Raw genomic sequence first — 14,198 nt, forward strand, 5'->3', positions numbered from 1 at the left:
CTGAATTTTAATAAGCTAGGTAAGGATTCTAGAGAAAGGGGAAGAATAAAAACAGGGAGTTGTCTGGTTCTGATCCTGTGATTTCCTCTGGGTAACTTACTTCTATTTCCTATACTTCTCTCTTAAATACTGAAGAATATCAATTGCTCCATGAACCACATAATCTAAAAAGTATTTATCTATTATTTAAAAGGAGTTGCAATGCCTTATGTTTTACTTTTAATGTGTGACATACCAGTTTAATTGTCTTGTCTTTTCTTTCCATATACAAACCCTATGAAATATGTACAATATGTACACTTTACTATCATTTTACAGCTTAGAAATATTAATCATAGCAAGTTACCAGTCTAATGTAACAAAACTAGCAAGTAGCTCAAGCTAGACTTGATTCCAGATCCTCCACCCCATACCCAGTGTTTTTTATTGTATCATAATGGCTTAAGGGTTTTTCCTTGTTTTCATAAGATAAAATTTGTAGAAGTTATAAAGCAAATGACCACAAAATGAATAATAAAGAATAGGGCTCTGAATCTCTCTTTAATGTTAGTGGTAAGCACTCAATTTATCATGACTATCATAACTAAATAGAAGTAATTCCATATCTGAACACTAAATTTTCTTATTTTCAATCTTTAACATAAAACTTATGCATAAACTGATGGTGACAAGAGGTTAATCACTGGAGAACTGAGAGTGAAAGAAGGGGACTGAATGGGAGGCGAGTGAGTGGGAAGAAGAGCACAGAGCAACAGGGAAGAAGGCAGAGATGTGTGGTGGAGTGGCAGCTTTATGGAGGAAGACAGTGCAATACCTGATCACTTTCTCCTGGATACTTTAAGTTCTTGAACTTTTTCCAACAAATTTTATGGAAGTAAACACAACAACTTTTACTGCACATTAGCTGAAAAAATCCCTTTGGGGGAAAATAGAAATAAAGTTCAGATAAACAAAGAAATAACTTTTCTTATTTGTTAATTTATAGAATATTCTTTTTATAATTCCATTTTACACAACATTCAAAATTTCCTAGAAAAGCCCAGAGAAACCAAATGAACTTCTGATATTCCAGAATTACTAAAGTTAGAAAACTAAGATCACAAGGCCAAAACTGCTCACGGTCCTACCTTTTTTCCTCGACCAAAGACTCACAATGAGAGCAATCATTTACTTAGTGACATGAGCCCTGAAAATTTCCCACTTCTTAGTATATATGTCACTATTCTCAATTTCTACCATTTCTCGTTATAAAGTAGAAATTATAATCTTAGTTTTTGAGGACTTCATACATAAGCATTGCATCTACATTAGTCTTGACCCCCTCCTCTTTCCCAAATTTATCTTTTACTTATTACTATACATACATATGTACTTGTGTGTGCGCGCGCACACACACACACACACACACACACACACACACACACACACCTGTATATACAAGCTACTGGCTCCATTCAGTGCTGCAAGTTTATGCTTGTTCCCTGGGCTAACTCCTTAGGACTGGAAATCTATGCTAGAGTTTGGAAACTAATCCTTCCTTTTTCAGCAGGCATTGACTACAAGTAGCTCTTCATCTTAGGGTGGGACTATGTGGAATTTTCCATTTGCACTGGCAGATCAACTGTTGTTCATTATGCCAGTTGTGTTTAGGCAAGCATACATTAAGATCTCAAGGACGGCTTTTGCCCTTCAAGTCTACGGGACACTATGGAGCAGCAAGAGTTCTGAGCTTCAGGTTCCTACGAACTTTCCACCTCCTTTCTTCTTTATCCAAAGAAGAACTAACCATTGCCATTTTCTAACTGTATGACCAATATAATACCTAATTGTAGTCTTAAATTTTTATCCTTATTCCCACAGACAGTGTAGCTCTCAGTCCTCATCAGAGAAGCTTTTCTTTCTAACAGATTATTTCAGAAATCCACAACTGGTCAAAATATAGATAATAGATTATTTTACTGTATGAATAAAGGGCAAACAGTCATAACTTCAGAGGCAGATGAATATTATAAAACCAACCTATTCTACTGACTCAGAGTATAATTAATATTGATTGTGAATGGATATTCTCAGAAACAATTTATTTCTTAACTATATTATCATTATAATTAAAGTAAACACTGTTCTTTTTTTTCCCCCAGTACTGGGACAAGCTCCAAGAGCCTACACTTACCTCAGTACAGTAGAGTGCTGCCACAAAGCCACATACTACACACTATGTAGTATTTTGATATAATAATAATAAAACCATTTTAACTGTTTAATTTTATAAAATTTAAAATGAATAATTGGTTGTGAATAATATCAATAATAAAATGGTTAATAATTATGTTACCTTATAGTTGGTGTTCTTTAAAATGTCAGCTTCACAAGAACGCTCACAGTCAAGATAACTGCAAATGGTCTCTTTCACTATGTTATTTTCAGTTGTTTTGATAAAATTATCGAGACTATCCTAGAATTTAAAAATGCACATTCTTATTAAATAGCTATAATAAATTAAGTCAGTAATACAACCAAAATTTACTTTAAGTCACATATATAGAGATCCCATTATACATACGGTGTGTGTGTGTGTTTCTGTATAAATAGTAACGAGACGTATTTTACCCTTGTCAAAGTATATAAATAGAAAAGCTGTAAATTGAAAAGAATAGATTCCTTACAGGGAAAAAGTAGGCACAGGTATATTTGAAGCTATATTTCTTTTAATTATTTTAACTCACAGTATATTCCTACAAAGAACTGTATGTATTTGTGTGTATATTTGTCTGTCTGTCTGTCTATCTATCTATCTATCTATCTATCTATCTCAATTAAAAATGGAGCTAAGCAAGATACATTGACAGTGGAACCATTAGAGTAGTGTAATATGACAATGATATAGTAGGCAGAAGTATCATACAGAAATATTTCTACAATGTCAAGTACTGCCTGGAATACAATTTTTCATTTCTAAGTAACAAAATGTAAGCAAAGAACATTATCTTATCTGAGTTAGATTAAGGGCCTTAATGCTTTTTAGAGAGACAATCTTGTAAGATATCAAATGGTACTATTAGTAATATACCAAGAGTATATATACTATACTTTATATAAATAACCTTTAAAGGTTATTTAATGAGCAGCAGTAATACAACTGAAGATATAACAGTAACAAAAACAATAACAAAAACCATTATAAAAGCAGTAATATTAGTGAAATAGTCCAATACTTAAAGAGTATAGGCAATAAGCACCTAAGAAATTAAAAACTGATACTTTATCTTGAAAAATTCTTAGTAAATAAAAAAGTAAAATAGGTTATATGTAAAAGGTTAAAAATTAAAATAATATCAGATTTCTTTTAAATGAAATTAAAGGACAGAAAATAACAGTAAAAAATTATTAATGTGTCCAGATGTCTGGCTGATACGTATGTCTGTCTATCTGTACACCATGTGTTGGCAGTGTCCATGGAAGACAGAAGTGGACACTGGATCCCCTGGGACTGGAGTTACAGACAGTTCTGAACTGCCGTGTTGGTTCTGGGAATTGAATCTGGATCTTCTACGTGAAGAACCAGTGCTCTTAATCACTGTACCATCTCTCCTGGATCCAGTAGAAATTTTTAATAAAGAAAAATTAATTTCAACGTACAATTCTATTTGTAGATAATACATAAATAAAGTTCACAAAACACATGATTTTGACAACTGAAAGATCTCAAAAAAGTTACACCATTCAAAAATGGGAGAAAACCTAGAATAGGTAAAACTTCAGTTCTAATATATATAAACTTTTACACAAAGAAAGATGAAAGAAAAATAAAGAGTGAGGCCAATTTAATAAAAGCCAGGCAAGATGGGAGAACTGTGTGCATGTGTGCACAGGTGGACGTATATGTGAGTTTTAAGGAGATGTTATATACATAAAGGAGCTCTCTGGTCCTGCACCTGTTATACTGAAATGGCCACACACACACACACACACACACACACACACACACACTCAAATACTAGTATAGTTTTGTGTAGATAAGCGGGTGTGGGGCTGGGGAGGGGTGGCTAGAGACCAGGAATTACAGTTACATACAATGAAGGAAAAAGTGAATTTTTACATTTTAAATTCTTCAATAAATTGCTTCTATTAAAGTCTTTGCGTAAAACAAAATTTTACTGAAAAGTTTGTATATAAGGAAAATATTTGAAAGGAGAAAAACAGTAAAAATTTAAAAAAACTGAAAATGGTTTAGATACAAACAAAGTTTAAAATTACAAAAATAAACAAAATTATTATTTAATAAGTCAGTTAAAAGTTCTACTGATGTTGACAATGGCACAAAGTCATCAGCAGAGTCTACTGATTACTCGAAAGGCTTTTCCATTGTGATTGAACGTTTATAAAATTTGTCCTTTCAGTTCTGACAATCGATAATGGCTAGCTGACTCTGAACTTCTATGTAATATGCCTCTTTCTTTAGCTTTAAAGCCAGCTAAAATGTAATTATTCAGAAAGGTTTAAAGTAAAAGTTAAGGAAAAGAATTGCTCTTGGAACATCTACCAAGAGAAACATGAACAACAGAACTCATGGTTTTGAACAAAAACTGCCTGAAAAGTAACAATACTCAGAAGGTTTGTGGAAATAGAAGCTCTCATATTTTTTAATGAATAAACACTTGTCCAACTGTTCTAAGAGGAAGAATAGAACTATATACCAACTTTGTAAGCCTGTAAGTGCTGGCTTCTTGATTACCATTTAATGTTATTCTAATGAAATGGTATGAGAAATATACAAAGATCATTTTATATAAGAATGAAAAACTGAGTTTAGGTTAAACTATATATATATAATAATAAATTACTAAGTATATTAAAACAAGATACTAGCAAACACAAATAAAGCTCAGTGTAGGATGCCTAGCTACTTAACATTAAATATGCATTTCAAATTTAAACATAAATGCATGCGCCATTATATCAATTTTAATAAATATACAGGGAATTATTAGCATGTATATGCACATATATATAGAAATCAAGACAAAAATGGTTTCTCCATTGGAATAAAAAAATAATTTTTTAAATAAAAGGGTAAGTATTCTAAGCAAAGTATTTTGTATTTTGTAAATTAAGTTAAAAAATAAAATAATGCCAAATATAATTTAAAAACAAGCTCACTATTACATGTTGGTTAAAAAAGGCAAGTATTCATCTTGTTCAGCTAAGTCTTCTTAGGAATTGAAAATGATGATAGTGTTTCTTCTATTTGTCTGAGTGTACTCACACTCTGCACCAGGTTATGAAAATAAGGTTTTCTTACACAAATAACTAATTGCCAATAAAGGAATGTACTTTCTTTAGATTAATATTAGATACTTGATTTTAAGGTTACTTGCTAAAGATGATTCTCATTAGTCACAGGTGGCCAACTATTTTTAAATTCTTACTTTGAAGGTTGTAGGTAAATCTTCATCATCTGTAGGATCTACTTCATACCAATTATCATCTGTATCTCCTATTTCTTGTAAGCTTTTGTAAAATTCTAGTAGGGCTCCATTATATCTGCAAGGAAGTTTAAAGAGAGGTTAGTTTGAACTAGAATTTGGTACTATACAGTTTATGAATGAGGAAACAAGAAACCCAAGGAAGGTGGTGATAACCTCTGGCATGCTGTAGAAATACAAATACTAGGACTCTCACCTGTGGTAGACTGGGATGAAATACAGGTAGAAGGGGAGGCACTAGGTTATGTAGTAGCTCAAGCTTGAACAGTATGGGGACCATGGTAATTAAAGGGGTTGTAGAGTTGGCTGGCTTTTGTTAACTGTCTTGGAGGCCTTGAAGAAAGAGAATGACAGGTATAGGTCAGCCAGCTCTTAATTTAGCATGCACTTTGAAAGCCATAAGGCCTCTAAGGCAGCATTTAAATTGATTCTCATCTCCTATACTCAATCTGTGCTGAAAATAAGGGCCAAATTTAATTATAAGATAGGACAAACTGTAAGTGAGAACAAATGCACAGCCCTGGCAGGCTATTATCAACTCAGGACAGCCCTAAGTTGTAGTACTCAGTAGTAATAGTAGTAGTAGTAAAAGCTAGAAGGGTAGTATGCTATGGTAAATTTAAAGCATTCTAACAGCATATTATGCCAAACGTAAGGCCAGAATTTTATGATTAAAAAGTAAAACAATTGTAATCGAACCTCAGGCCCAGCCTCAATGGGACTACTTGCTAAAATCAGGGTTCTGATAAGTAGACAGAGATCTGAAATGAGGCTACGTTTATGAATGTGCTCAGAAATCGCAATTTGACAAGGAAGGATATTTTATTCCTTGCCAGAGGACAATGGCCTCTCTTAGAGATCATGAAAAATTGTCATTAGAGATTCACATCCCAAAAGAAGATGACCACCTTCTTCGGATCGTTCACTCTCTCCACTTACTGCCCCTGGGCCCAGGATATCTAGGGTCAGGCATAATGGCTCAAGACAGAAAACAAAGCCTAAGTTTAGGAAAAAGAAGAAAACCATATTCACCTAGAAAATGCACACTATGACTGACATGAAAGAAGAAACGTGGGAGTAAATCCTAAGGCTGTGAAACGAAGGTGCACATACAAGACTAGATGAGGAAAGGACAATGATATAGACAACTCACAGAGACATCACCATTCACTATTCGCACAGGGACACTTGTAGCCAATCCTAACATGCTTCCAAAATTGGATACAATTATGGTCAGCAATAGAAGAGGTACAAAGCACGGCTGCTATGTAAAACCCATCACTCACAGGGAGGGACTAAAGCCCGGAGTGAGGGAATTCCTGAGGGAATGTGGTCACAGCCCTGTCAAAGATCCCACAGACACAGGTTCAGAAGGATGGCAAAGCCTTCCTTAGAGGACCAAGTGTGAGTTCTGACAATCGTGTACAGAAAATATACAACAAAACTTTTTGCCTCTGGATATTTATAGCTTTAAAGACTGCTCCCCTCCAGAGACTGTTCTTAGTTACATTAGGTAAACCTTCTCCTTGATCCAGTTATAAACTCTGTTACTGATTATCTAAATGTAATGACCCTGCCTCCTTGTTCAGCTCTATGTAATAATCCTGCCTATGTGTTCAACTCTATATAATAAATGTGCTGAACTTCCAGGGAACTGTGCTTTCTCTAAGTAGGAACCCAAACCTCCTGATCCCAGTTTATGTCCATGTGTTTGTCTTTTTTATTCCCTTGCTGCCCCAGGTACGTGTGTTCCTGGAGTTGGGTAGGACATGCCAATCACTAGGCAATGCTCCTGGAAGAGACACTGATGAATGCTGTAGGAAATACAAAGGGCATCAATGACTTGGAGAAGCTCAGTTCTCGATATCCTCTAGAGTTCAGGGAAGGACCACAGTCTCGTTCCTTCTACTCAAGCTTTTACAATCTACTACTTCTCTTATTCACCGACATCTATTTTTGTTTATTTCTAATTTATTCCAAGATTAGTTGTATAAAATATTATTTTTGACAACTTGATTTATGTAATCTAGAGAGTCATTACTATAACACAAATCTCTGTAACCTACCATTTACAAAGACAAATCGCACTTGATTCATTGTTGAAATTCAGAAAAACAACTTAAAAATAAAAAGTAATGATTTTGACATTAAATGGCTTTTTAGTGCTAATGATATAGAGAATAGATTCTTTTCAACTCTAATCAAGGCAGAAGAAAAAGTAGTTTGCCTTTCTGAGGGAAGGTAACAACATACATCATTGTGTTGATTTGGGTTATGTTAACTATCTGACAGTGTCAGAAAACAATCCTTCCTGTTTTTATCTTTACATTCCACAAAACATCATACTGACCCTGGTACACTGAGGAAGGATGTCATTCTAACTAAACCCAGTGAACAGGAAGTGAGAAGTTCCTGATTCCCTAGTACAAGATTCATACTAGAGGATAGGAACTAGACCCTAAATGGAATAAAAACTACCTTCTATATGGTGATTTTAGTCATGCAGGGATTCTTCCCAGCTGCAATCCTTTCACAGTAGCCTTTTATATCCCAGCCCACAATTTCATCCTCAGACATTTGTTAATTTTCTAAACTGATTTGGAATACCAATAAAAACCTTTGATTATTCACTGTACTTTCCTCTATGGCTCTTCAGCATGTTTTATTTTTCATTGAGTATTTTTCAATAATTTTTATATTAAAATCTATATCCTTCACAATACTTTTAGTTCTGAGGACAACTGTCTTACTTTGCAAATTATTATATTCCTGGGATCCAGCACAAAAATCCTTGGACTATAATAGATGCTTAAGAGAAATATAATGAATGACTGATGCTACAAAAGCTATAAATATTCACAGAGGAAGTGAACGGAGACTTTCCATAGGATATGCTGTATAATTTTACCTTCCTAAAATATGTAACATTCAGGATTCTCACAGCCACAACTTGGACCTTTCAGATTGCTTGTTTTCATTTGTCTTTAAGTTCTTAGGAAAAAGTCTGACTTTATGGTTGAGGCTGACCATGATCTCATGATCCCACTACCTCTGCCTCTGTACTACTGGCACTAAAGGTATGTGCAACCATGTTCAACTATCTTCCAATTCAGGCCATTTATACTTAAAAATCTCAGTGGTGAGAATGTCAGTAACTACAATCATCATTTGTTACGTACTGTATTACTGTTTTGTGCACCAGGCACTATGATTTGCCCTATAAATATTTTATGTATATTTTTTGTGATATAGATACTAATTTTTGTTCCAGTTTAGATATTAGAAAATTAGGCTTAGCAAAACTGTTTCTTATGGTAAATGATAAAAAAATATATTTGAATCCAAGTTTGTCAGATTCTAAAGCCCATATTACTAATGTCAATGCTGGGCTGCTTCACACTGCCAAGGCCTGTTAAGGTCCATACTTAATATTTCCAAGTGCATGATTAACCACCAGAAATTAGAAAAAGGAAAGGAACACCACAAGACCACAAATGTTATGATCAATTGTATTCTGTGCAAAGCTGATTCCTACTTTACAGTATTGAAAGGTATATGTAAAGATATACCTATAAACACAATGCTTACCTCTTCTGAGCACATCGAAGTAAACCACGTCCAAAATAAACTAAACACATAAAGTTTTCACACATCTCACTTTCTTGGATCACCATCTTCATCACCAGAAATTTATTTTCAGCTTCTATGCAGTCCTATAGTGGAAAATGGGGTTGGCTGTGTGAAAACTAGTTTTATTTTTTTCCTTTAAAATAGATATTAATTCCCAAACTAGAAAATTTAGGACACATTAAGAAAAGAATGATGATCCAGTTATATGGTCATGTATTAATATCTGGAATCTTAACATCTCTAAAAATGACTATAAAGATGAGGTACTAAGTATTTAATATCATTCAAAAACACTAAATCTTTAACTCTAGATTTTTAACCATTTCAACAGAAAGTGTAACAATTTGGGGATAGAAAATCACAAAAAATTGTCAACCAAAGAGAAACATGTCTGACAATTATAAGAATGTAATTATCATATTTTTAAAAATATCTGATCACTGCATAATCTTCCTAGTTTTTCAAAGAGGAAATAGGCAACTCACTGATTATAGGTATAGTTTCTTCTTAGGGGTAAAACACAATATAGACTTGTAACTTAAGACTAGAATCAATTCTAAGATGCTTCAGTTTTGGGTGTGTTTGTGAGCACGTGTGCATGTGTTTATGTGTGTGTTAAAAAAGTATCAAGGCTACAAAAATTTAAATAAGACAATAAAAAATTAAAACAGTAAGATCTTTAGTTAATTTCCAGATTCTAGTCATCTGGTTTCACTTTAATTTGACAAAATAACAAACTGAGCCCAGCACTGTTGTTGATGCGTGTCTTTAATCCCAACACTAGGGAGGCAGAGGCAGGCGGATACTGCCAGACTGCTCTACAGAGAGAGTTCCAGGAAAGCCAAGGTTACTCAGAAAAACCCTGTCATAAAAAGCCAAAAAAACTAACGAACAAAAAATGTTGAAGTAAAATTTGTATTTCACTAGAATAAGATTAGAAAAAAAAATTAAGCTTCATTTGAAATAGAATATGTGTTATTAAGAATACAAATAAGCATTTAAAGATAAAAACTGTCTTAGAAAAGAAAGTTTAAGTATAAGCTAATATTATTTATTCTTTATGTTTAATAACAACATAAATCTTCAACATAATTATTCATAGGAGTAAGATAGAAAAGTTATAGGAAACCTTGAGTTCCAGAATTGGTAGTTTTCAATCAACACTATCAATTGCTACAATGAAACCAAGGTATACAAAAAGAGTTATAAGGTAAGTAATACATGCTACATACCTCTTTCTTTCCTCTTTCAGTGAGTGCCACTCCATACAAAAACAGTAATGTCAAGTAATACCCAACATTAATTTGTTGTGCCTACAAAAAGATGTCAATTGGTTATTTATACCAAGCTACAGGACCAATTAACAGGATTAATTGAAAATCCTAGAATTATTTAATAACTATAAAAATGGTAAAAAATAAAAAAAAATAAAAAAGGTGAAAAATTTCATTTTATTACTCATCATTTGCTAATAACCACTGAGAAGCATGTCATTTTTATTTGATAAAACTAACTGCAATAAAAGCACATTTAATCAAAAGTCCTAAAATTTAGCTTTTCAAAAATAAGCATCCTCACTTTAATTATCTAATATTCTGGTTATCAAAAACCCTTATAGGGTAACAAACGAAAGCCCCGTGTCAAGAATCGGTTACCTCTTTATGTTGCTGACCAATGAGTTTCTGTAGACACTCAAGAATTATAGGCTATAGTCATTGCTACTGGTTGTTTTTCAGAACCTTACAGTATTGCTGAAGACACCATATACTTGAGTGACAGAGCATGGTATTATCTAGAACCATCATGTCCAATGGCTAGCTTTCACAGTGCTGGGAGGTGTTATGCATACTACTGGAGGAGAAAAGTAATCATCAATGCTTCCTAGCTGTGAACTCTATGAGCTACAATAATGTCTGGCCTGTCAAGACATATCCACTGGTTCAATCTGGCATGAACATCTTGTGAGTAACCAACAACTTTCCAATTGTATTTAAGTCCTGCTCCACAAGATGATACTCGCCTATGGCACAACTGTCAGGCCAAGAACTTGTGGCCAGACAGTCACAGGCCCTCATTCCTTTATGCTCCTAAATGGACATAGTATTAAGCTGACTCCTAGTAACTCATCATTATAATAATAAATCAATGGATTTCTCAACCTTCATCAGAGAAACTTTTATTTGCAGTAGACAGTAATTAGCATGAAGATCTACAATTGGCCAAAGTGCTAGGAATAAAAGACCATGGAATGTTCAGCCCTGAATGGGACATCTATTTCACATCCCTTCTCCTAAGACTCAACGATCTTTGTAAGCAGAGCAGAAAAATGATAAGAAATGGAGGCGGTGGCTGGATAAAAGGAAATAGTGTTCTGCAGACACAGAGGAGTAGTATAATAGAAGTATAAGTAGGGAAAGGAGGGGGATTAAGAATATTTTTTTAATTGACAAATGTACATATACTTATAATTTACAACAATATTTGAATTACATATATATTGCAGAATTCAATATATGTAAATATATGCAATAAATATGTAAATATCATTTTTGGTAAAAATTTAGTCTACTTTCAATCTTAAAAATGTAATTCATGGCTATTAACTTGTATCATAATAAGGTTTACTAGCTCTTTTGAACATTTTTCCTCCCATCTAACTGAAATTTTGTATTGTTTGTTCAATATCTCTCGGGTCTTCCCCTCCACCCTTCCCTGATGACCATCATTCTATTCTCTGTCAACATTTTTGACTCCTTATGTAGCTGTTTTTCTGTTTTTCTAAAAGATTTTCTGACGTTTATGACTGTTTGTAAACTGGAATTTCCAGTCCCACTAGTTGAAGTGTCTTTTAATCCAAGAAAAATAGAAATATGCACATGCTGCTCTTCTCTCAATAAAGAAAATGTTATACAAGCCCATGAATTCAAACATTCAACGTAAAACACTCACAGTATAATTAGAAGCTTGAATGTTTCTAAGTGCTGTTTCCAGTTGTGTTATCAAAAAATGTAATGTTAAAGCAGGAACAACTTCTTCCCCAGTCTGGCTATTAGTTGTAACTTCCCTCTGTGAAGAATAATTGAAATGATAATTTTTGTAAATTAGGATTTCTAAATACATAATACAAAAAGAAAAATGTATAACCCATGTTGAAGACAAAGATTTTTTAATTACCTTAGTAATATACATTATTTACATATTTGTTTATTAAGCTTATTATTAACCAATCTAATTAGTCTCAGTAGGTATTTTCTTAACACCACACACACACGTACACACACACACACACACACACACACACACACACACACACCACACACACACACTTTAGAAAAAGTATGGATCCCACTTTCTTCTAATGCCTCGCATTTTCTAGCACACACACAATGTCTGAGATGCCAGGTAGAGCTTTCAGCAGCTTTGCATCTAGAGAAACAGTTTTGCATGGCTGAGACAGAAAAGAGGCCAAGGTTAGCACCCTGTTCTTTTGGTAGTACTTCTGGTATGGATAGACACCAACAGGCTCTGTTGTCTGTGTCTATTTTCTATCAGCAATCTAACATCGCTAACTATAAAATCAAAATACACAGCCAGGCATGGATTACATATCTTTAACTACAACATGTGGAAGGTTGAGGAAGAAAATCTCTGGGAGTTGAACGACAGTCTTATCTACAAAGGGAGTTGCAGGACAGCTGGGCTAAATAATAAGATCTTGTCTTAAAAACGAAACAAAACACCCCCCAAACCACAAAAGAACAATACGTGTATTGTTTTTAACTATGGAAAATTTAACTGTATAGTAGCAAATATTCTGTCAAGATTTAATTCTTTGTATAAAAATGAACATCTACCTTATTAGAATGCAAACGTACTACTATTTTTAACAAATGTCAAATTACATTTATACCAAATAAATTTATGTTTTATTGCTATTAACTATTTGATATGCATATTATATATCCAGATGATGTAAAAATTTCTCAGGTAGAAAGTGATCAAAAGATGAAATGTTTAAATTTATATATTCTGTTTGGAATAAATTTTATTAATAAAAACATTTTGGAAAAAATGTCATTATTTTTTAAATTAGGAAAACAATATCAAAAGTAGTTCCTGGCCAGGAGAGATACATTTATGTTACTGCTGAATCAAAATAAACACAAAATTCCACAGTTTACTATTACAAACATATATTCCTATGACTTTTAAAAGTTCTGTTAACAAATCTATAGTCCAGGTTGACAGCAAAACCTTTTGCAACTATCAGATAGAGATTTTATGACTCCAATTATAACATATAGCTTTAAAAGTCATATGAAGAAGTGTTTACAACTTCACTAAAGAGAAATTATGATGTTACCTGTATAGTCTGGAAGGAGAAATCTTCTTGAATGAACTTTTCAATGTTAGGGAACACACCTTTGGGAAGAGCATTGATTGCATTTAATACCTTCTTTACTTCTAAAAGTGGGTTAAGAGGCTCAGGATCAGTAGAGATATCCATTTTCTGTTTGTCCTATAAGACATTTAATTTATTAAATTATTTAATGTAGTTTCATTCATTCTAGTGATAAAATCATTAAAAGTATTTTTAAAGAGGTAAAGTTCTTGTGTATTTGTGTATGTGTGTCTGTATGTGTAGTGGTTAAACCACAAAATGTAAGAATAAGACTGTCTCTGTTTAAGAAACTTATGTAGATTATTCTACACCATAGTAGGAAAACTGTTTTTTAAGTGGTATGGCTGATCTTTCAGATTCTAGATCCATAGAAATTTTGAATGAATTAAATTCCAGGACTTTAAATTAAAAACAGAAATAGAATGATTTATTTGAACTCAGTCAGAACTGAACAATTATCAATAACTTTGAGATTTAAAGAATTAACTTTTAAAGACTTAATATAGCCATCATTAATGGTTAATTGTTAACTAAAGAGTCAAACCCTGATAGATTGATTACCTACTAACATTAGTTGTGAAGAGCCAGTGAAGAACAGAGAAAGACACATGGACACAACTGACAGGTGGCAGCCCCTCCTCAGGAGAGAAGCATTAAGAATATGGTGTCATGGTTAGTGT

General features: G+C 33.3%; 1 protein-coding gene across 4 annotated transcripts in view; it reads right to left on the bottom strand.

Annotated features, from left to right (window-relative positions):
- The window catches only part of Dzip3 (DAZ interacting zinc finger protein 3), a 59,668-nt gene that overhangs the window by 32,905 nt on the left and 12,565 nt on the right, over positions 1-14,198 (bottom strand). For all 4 annotated transcript variants that reach the window (XM_034514804.2, XM_034514805.2, XM_034514807.2 and 1 more), the window contains exons 4-10: positions 13,480-13,635; positions 12,066-12,182; positions 10,349-10,429; positions 9,075-9,199; positions 5,430-5,544; positions 2,336-2,455; positions 815-916 (exon numbers count right to left, since the gene is read on the bottom strand). In XM_034514804.2, coding sequence (XP_034370695.1) covers positions 815-916; positions 2,336-2,455; positions 5,430-5,544; positions 9,075-9,199; positions 10,349-10,429; positions 12,066-12,182; positions 13,480-13,635 — 816 coding nt within the window. The remainder of the gene's footprint in view (positions 1-814; positions 917-2,335; positions 2,456-5,429; positions 5,545-9,074; positions 9,200-10,348; positions 10,430-12,065; positions 12,183-13,479; positions 13,636-14,198) is intronic.

The sequence above is a fragment of the Arvicanthis niloticus genome, chromosome 12, assembly GCF_011762505.2.
Source record: "Arvicanthis niloticus isolate mArvNil1 chromosome 12, mArvNil1.pat.X, whole genome shotgun sequence".
In the NCBI taxonomy this organism is placed as follows: domain Eukaryota; kingdom Metazoa; phylum Chordata; class Mammalia; order Rodentia; family Muridae; genus Arvicanthis; species Arvicanthis niloticus.